Here is a 7,550-nt window from a genome sequence, read left to right as displayed (position 1 = left end):
GGGGGGAATATATTACAATGACACCTGGAAGTGGGGGGAATATATTACAATGACACCTGGAAGTGGGGGGAATATATTACAATGACACCTGGAAGTGGGGGGAATATATTACAATGACACCTGGAAGTGGGGGGAATATATTACAATGACACCTGGAAGTGGGGGGAATATATTACAATGACACCTGGAAGTGGGGGGAATATATTACAATGACACCTGGAAGTGGGGGGAATATATTACAATGACACCTGGAAGTGGGGGGAATATATTACAATGACACCTGGAAGTGGGGGGAATATATTACAATGACACCTGGAAGTGGGGGGAATATATTACAATGACACCTGGAAGTGGGGGGAATATATTACAATGACACCTGGAAGTGGGGGGAATATATTACAATGACACCTGGAAGTGGGGGGAATATATTACAATGACACCTGGAAGTGGGGGGAATATATTACAATGACACCTGGAAGTGGGGGGAATATATTACAATGACACCTGGAAGTGGGGGGAATATATTACAATGACACCTGGAAGTGGGGGGAATATATTACAATGACACCTGGAAGTGGGGGGAATATATTACAATGACACCTGGAAGTGGGGGGAATATATTACAATGACACCTGGAAGTGGGGGGAATATATTACAATGACACCTGGAAGTGGGGGGAATATATTACAATGACACCTGGAAGTGGGGGGAATATATTACAATGACACCTGGAAGTGGGGGGAATATATTACAATGACACCTGGAAGTGGGGGGAATATATTACAATGACACCTGGAAGTGGGGGGAATATATTACAATGACACCTGGAAGTGGGGGGAATATATTACAATGACACCTGGAAGTGGGGGGAATATATTACAATGACACCTGGAAGTGGGGGGAATATATTACAATGACACCTGGAAGTGGGGGGAATATATTACAATGACACCTGGAAGTGGGGGGAATATATTACAATGACACCTGGAAGTGGGGGGAATATATTACAATGACACCTGGAAGTGGGGGGAATATATTACAATGACACCTGGAAGTGGGGGGAATATATTACAATGACACCTGGAAGTGGGGGGAATATATTACAATGACACCTGGAAGTGGGGGGAATATATTACAATGACACCTGGAAGTGGGGGGAATATATTACAATGACACCTGGAAGTGGGGGGAATATATTACAATGACACCTGGAAGTGGGGGGAATATATTACAATGACACCTGGAAGTGGGGGGAATATATTACAATGACACCTGGAAGTGGGGGGGATATATTACAATGACACCTGGAAGTAGAGTGGTCTGGGTCAGTGCAACTGCAAAACTGCAGCTCTTGTGGGATGTTCCCGGTCTATAGTGGTCAGGACCGACCAAAAGTGGTCCAGGGAAGGAATACCGATGGACTGGTGACACGGTCATGGGTGGCCAAGGCTCACTGATGGGCATGGGGAGCGAAGGCTGGCCAGTGTATTCCAGCTACTGTAGCTCACATGGCTTGGTGCCAGATACCCCAGCACTGTGCACACCTGCAGTGGTCTGGTGGAGTCCATTCCTCAATGGGTGAGGGCTGATTTGGTGGCAGAAGGGGGACCTACTCAATACAATATTAGCTGGGTGGTCATAATGTTATGACTGATTTTTTGCTATCATTTTTTATTGTTCATTTGCTTTGGGAACATGCTTAAACTCAGACGACCCGTGCGTGTTAAGACCTTTCACATTTCTGATCGGTTGCCGTGGGTTACTGCAGACCACTTCTCTTTGCACTGTTAATAAACTGATGGTGGAGGTGGAGTAAATATTTACTAAAGTTACACACAAATTTTGAATGTTGGCCAGAACGAACTTAAGACAGGGTGTTATTGGCAATGGTTCGAGATCCCTGGTACCCAGCATGCAGCCTGAGGGCCACATATGGCCCTTGGATCCCAGCAGTCAGCAGTGGGAGTGTGAATTTTGTAAATGGCAGTAATAATGAGCCGGTCCCTACACTATATGCTGCCTGAGAGCATAGAGCAGGCGGGGGCGGGTGCTGCTGCTCGGGGGGGCTTTGCTGATGGCGGTCATCTGGGCGGTGGGGTGGTGGATGCGGTGGGACAGGTGGCTGTGTTAGAGCTGTCAGCGGCTCTTTGTCTGCTCCCGCCTAGGTTGCCAGTAGCTCGGCCGGCTGTCCCGCTCAGCTCCCTGGTAACCGATGACATCAGTGAGCTGAGCAGGAAACAGGTTCGTAAGAGCTCTTAGCAACCTGGCACACTGTGGCCGCCCATCTGCTGCCCCCCCCCCATACACACACCTGAGAGATGCCCCCTGCGGCTACTGTAGCTCGGCCGGCTGTCCCGCTCAGCTCCCTGGTAACCGATGACATCAGTGAGCTGAGCAGGAAACAGGTTCGTAAGAGCTCTTAGCAACCTGGCACACTGTGGCCGCCCATCTGCTGCCCCCCCCCATACACACACCTGAGAGATGCCACCTGCGGCTACTGCCTAGGGGTAAACGCCACAGGCTACCTCATTATAAGGATGGTCCTGCATGCAACATACAACCAATAAGATGTTAGTTTATTGACAGGACGTTATTTTTGATCGGACACAAATCATTTTACTTTGCACAGTCCTACTGAATGAGGCCATAGGTATTTAAAAGGAAAGTGTACCTGTTGCCTGTAGCAACCAATCCAATGCTTAGTTTTTATTTTCTAGCCTGCTCAGAAGAATGACAGCTGCGGTTTGATCTAACACAACACGGTCCAGCTCAAAAACAGCGCTTACTTTTTAAGATCGTTCGAAATTAGAGGCCTTGGTGCCATTATCAGTGATGCAGAAACCCTCAGCAACCAATCAAAACTGATTATCCGTTCATCCTGAATAAAACTGCCGAAAGGCCGATTTTTGGTCAGACTCTACATGTTATAGCACGGCATTGCTTTTTGCGCTGTGAAGGTTTACAAAAACGGGAGGAGAAGAACAAATTGTTTTTGTCTTGTGATAGCAACCATTACGATTCAAGCTGTCAATGTTCCGACAAGTCCTTTTAGAATCCTGAAACTGATAACAGTTGTTCACAAGTTTATATGTGGACACGCTCTTCTTCTGATTCTTGTCACACAAAGGGGAGGAAGGTACTACAAAGTTTTTCCATACGTTCTTTTTTTTTTAATGTGACTTATTTCTGACGTTGATGTTAAAGTTCCAATTGAATCAATCGCAGTGTCAACCAATGCTGGACATATCTATTCTAAAGCACACCAGCAAACCCAAGGCTGAGGTCACACAGGCAATGCCCTGCGCCAGCATCACTTCTTGCCGGTCTGTATGGAATGGCTTCCTCTCTAGCAGGCCCAGCGTGATGTTGCTGACTTGCTGCTCCATCACAAGGGAGGGAGATTCAGCCAGCAAGAGAGCGATCTTACAGAGCTAAGTGTAAAGATCCCCAGTGTCATTGTGCCGCAGGCAATGTTTCACTAGCAGCAGGGTCTCCTGTGTGAAGTCAGCCTGATGCTGTGAAGGAGGAGGGTAGGAGGGTCAATACTGATCTTTTTTCCCATTCATGAAGCTTTCGGTTTATATTGGAAGTTTTATGTTTTAAAGCAGAGCTAGTAAAAAGAAATAAAACACCAGTGAATGTCGCTACTTATTAATTACAAAGTGATGTGTTTTTAAATGTAACTACTGTATGCAAATTAATTTATTTTAATATAAGCCTTCTCTATACTCTTGTACAGCAGATTGGGAGAGGGAGGGGCAACGGTAGGAGCTAATAAGGCTGTGCTGAGAGTGAGCATGCTGATAGGATAAGAGGCATGACCTCATCATTGCACTACTGCTTCAGTTTCTAGCCCATGAGCTGTGAATGTGTGTTTGATCCAGCATTCTTGACCAGACTGTGCTGCTACTGCAATGAAGTTCTGAATGAGCTATCTCATGGTTGCCAATATTTCAAAACTGGATGCACAGAATATGGACTCATTCGGCAGGTTTATATACACTTTATGTAGACTGCCTGGCCACAAAAAAAACAAAAAAAAACACCAACTGGATTTTGGACAGTGTTATGATCTGGGGTTGCATCAGTTGGCCAGGTATAGTTTCAGCAACATTATGTGCCAAAAAATGAGGTCAGCTGCCTACCTGAATATACTGAATGATCAGGTTTTTCCATCAATGGATTTTCTCTTCCCTGATGGCACATTGGGCATATTCTAAGATGGCAATGCCAGGATTCATCGGGATCCTATTGTTAAAGAGTGGTTCAGGGAGCGTGAGACGTCATTTTCACACATGGATTGGCCACCACAGAGTCCTGACCTTAACCCCATTGAGAATCTTTGGGATGTTCTGTAGAAGACTTTACACAGTGCTCCGACTCTCCCATCATCACTACAAGATCTTGGGGAAACATTACTGCAAGTCTGGATGGAAATAAATGTTGTGACATTGCGTAAGCTTATCAAAACAATGCCATGGTAAATGCATGCCGTAATCAAAGCTAAAGGGAGTCCAATGAAAAATAAAAGAGTGTGTGACTTTTTTTGGACCAGGCAGTGTATATAAAATGTTTGTTTAGCTGATTGCCTAGAGTTTGATGATAAAGGACATTTAACAGGCTCAGCTGTCATTTAGTATCTCAGAATATCACTGTGGAACCATTTCTTTAATGATCCTAAATGTGGTCTGGTGACATAGGAGATGAACGACTTCACTGGTATGAGAGCCATTACTTAACTGCTGCAGTAGGTGGAGCTGAATATCAACCTTCCAAAGTACCCTAAAACTTATATATTTAAGATTGGGGTTCTGCCAGCCTTCCCTACCAACCTCCTTTACAGTGAATCATGTTCTCTAAAGTTACAGGTGAAATAAACACTAATAGAAGGTCTTTGAAGTTCTCAATTTTGCTACTCCTTGTGGAGGCACGGTGTCAGTTCTTTCATTGGAGCATCCACCACCTTTACAATGTTCCCAAATTCATAGAAAACAACAATAAATAATAAGAATAAAGTCATCAAGTTATAACATCCTTCTCTGAAAGAACCAGTGCAATGCTTGTCTACTAAAGATCTCTGTTCAGAAATACTGTCCATGGTCAGTCCACCATTGCAATGATAGGTTTTCAATATATGGACATCAGCAGGTGGACTTCCAAAACACCAGGTGGACTCTCTGCCTCTCAAGAACTCACGAAGAATACAGTTTTGTGAAAATATATTTTCAAATATACAGAATTATCTTCTCGTTGTGTTAATGTTTGGAGACCATATTCTGGCAAGTACGGGCCAGAGAACGATAAGAATGAAAGAAGGAGGCCTTTATGAAACTCATGTTGGAAAACACACACAGACAAGTCTTGGAAGTGCTGGATAACACATTTCCTTTGTTTTCAGTATGGAGTCTCCCTGGTGATTTGGGTGGAAAATGTGTGGTTGGTGCTGGAGATGCTGTTGGACTTCCTGCTAAAACCCGGGTGCTTTTTCTTCCTTCTCCATGGTGGGCATAAAAAACTTAGGGTGGAGACAAAGATCTGCCGAAAGTTTGCTGACACCAGATTATAAAGGATCGGGTTAACGGTGGAGCTGACATAGAAGAGGACATTGGTCAGCATGTAGAAGTAGTGGTAGAAGTCATTGAGTTCACTGTGGAAGAATAAAACAAAGAATCAAGGGAAGTACTTAAAATATCCACAAAGCGAAAGACATTGATGATTTCAAAGGTAAAAATCCCAGACTTCACTACAAAATCCCAACATAAGGAAATTAAGTTACATTGCAACTTCAGTACATATGCAATAGGGCCAAGGAGCCTAAAGTGAACCTGAACTCTGAACCTGAAAAAAGAAAGATTTATCTCATAGGGAACATGTAGACATGTCAACTCTGCATAAGCAGCACCTTGAATAATTTACCTTCTCTTTTGTATTCCCCCTAAAAAAAGCAGTGTGCTTCCTATCCCTATGTCCGGAACCAGATCTGTACCCCATGCCTTAGCTCACAGTGGTTCTACCTGCTGAGCCACCTTAGAACCTTGGATAGCTCCTTGCCTGCTCTCCTGTGTAATCCTCAGCGAAACCTAGTTTCTGCTGAATTCTGAACTCCTTGCTCTTCCCTTGAACTTCCTATTGAAGCCATGCCTCTGCACTTCCTGTTTGCCAGATCATTGTGCTCCTGCCAATATCTTGCTTCCTTGCTCCTCCTGTGATACAATCTGCTCATACTGCTACCCGTGTACCGACCTTTGGCTGCTGATTCACCGACTACTCTCATCGTCTTCCATTTCATACCTGATACCTTTTGGCTACTGGCCTCGGCTTGATCTCTGGCTACGCTTCTGCCTGCTCCTATACTACTACCGTCTGCTTGTGTACCGAACTCGGCCTGTTTGACTACGACTTTTACTGCTGTTTCAGCTACTGGACTCCGAGCCTGATCCAGATCGTGACACCTTAGGTACCTGTCCTAAAGCATCATAGCTGTATATCTGCAGTGTCAGATCATCTAACCCTCTGCTGCCTCTCACTGATAGTCTGATCAGATTTGGAGTGAGATTTGGTAAAGTTACTACGGTGTTGTTCACTGTTCTCATTGCTGGAGAGAAAGCTATATCCATGGACCTGCAGCACAAGGATCTCCCTGCTTCTGTTTCATTCAATCTTGACATCTGTGCATTCTTCGTCTCTTCTTTAATATTCCCCACCATTAGTTTACTAGTGTTTAGGGTTGCAGCTCTAACACGAGTGTGCAAAGCTCTGCTCCTTCACTAGGATGGCCATCTCCACATGGAGACAAAATATGGATCACAGCGTAAGTAATGTGGCAAATATCAGCTGCAGGGAGCTCCCAGGCAATACTGGTTAATCGTCATTTGTTCTTTGCTTGCCTTTTGTGGCACAGCTTCCAAAGTTCAGGTTCCTCTGTTTCTCAGCACTCTGCCCTGTCTCTGATCATAAGCAGTCCCTTTACCGAATAAATGGCACACCATTATAGCAGAAGATTGCTTCCTTATATAGATACCATGCTCTGCAGCCTACAGAAAATGTGTCTGGCATGTCACAGCTCATCATTGCAACAGTCCTTGTGAATGATACTATAACTTCCCTGGGTGTTCTATCTTATAGTCTGTAAGCAAAGACTCTAGTAGGCAACAACATCTTTTGGTCAATGCAGTATAAATTGTGCAGCAAAGGGGTCCCTCACTTTATTGGGTTTTACATATACCATTATTTATATATAGTCATGATACAGAGCTGTACTTCTTGGGACAACATAAGTACACAAGTGATCATAGTAATTATAAAGATTAAAGCTGAACTCCAGGAAAGATCAAATGTTACTCTTGCGGTAAGGCAAGGGTTAAATGCTTGTTTTTGTCTAGGGGTAACATAACAAGCAGTTTTATTTACCTTAGCCCTCGCTCCCATAGGCTTCCTCCAAGCTGCACGACTGCTGCTCTTGAAGCCAGTTCTCTTAGCTGCTACGTCAGTCATAGGCATTCTGATGTCATCACATACAATGCAGGACCAGCAGTCCCACATTTTGAATG

General features: G+C 44.4%; 1 protein-coding gene across 1 annotated transcript in view; it reads right to left on the bottom strand.

The window, feature by feature from the left end:
- Nucleotides 1-5,365: 5,365 nt before the first annotated feature.
- NTSR1 (neurotensin receptor 1) overlaps nt 5,366-7,550 on the bottom strand; it is a 108,275-nt gene continuing 106,090 nt past the window's right edge. Inside the window, exon 4 of the mRNA XM_018559975.1 lies at nt 5,366-5,647. Within this exon, the coding sequence (XP_018415477.1) occupies nt 5,395-5,647 (253 nt within the window). The 3' untranslated portion in view covers nt 5,366-5,394. The remainder of the gene's footprint in view (nt 5,648-7,550) is intronic.

Source organism: Nanorana parkeri, unplaced genomic scaffold, assembly GCF_000935625.1.
Source record: "Nanorana parkeri isolate BGI_ZX_2015 unplaced genomic scaffold, ASM93562v1 scaffold17, whole genome shotgun sequence".
NCBI lineage: Eukaryota > Metazoa > Chordata > Amphibia > Anura > Dicroglossidae > Nanorana > Nanorana parkeri.
Note: the sequence above shows the minus strand (reverse complement) of the source record. Positions and strands in the feature narration are given on the sequence as shown.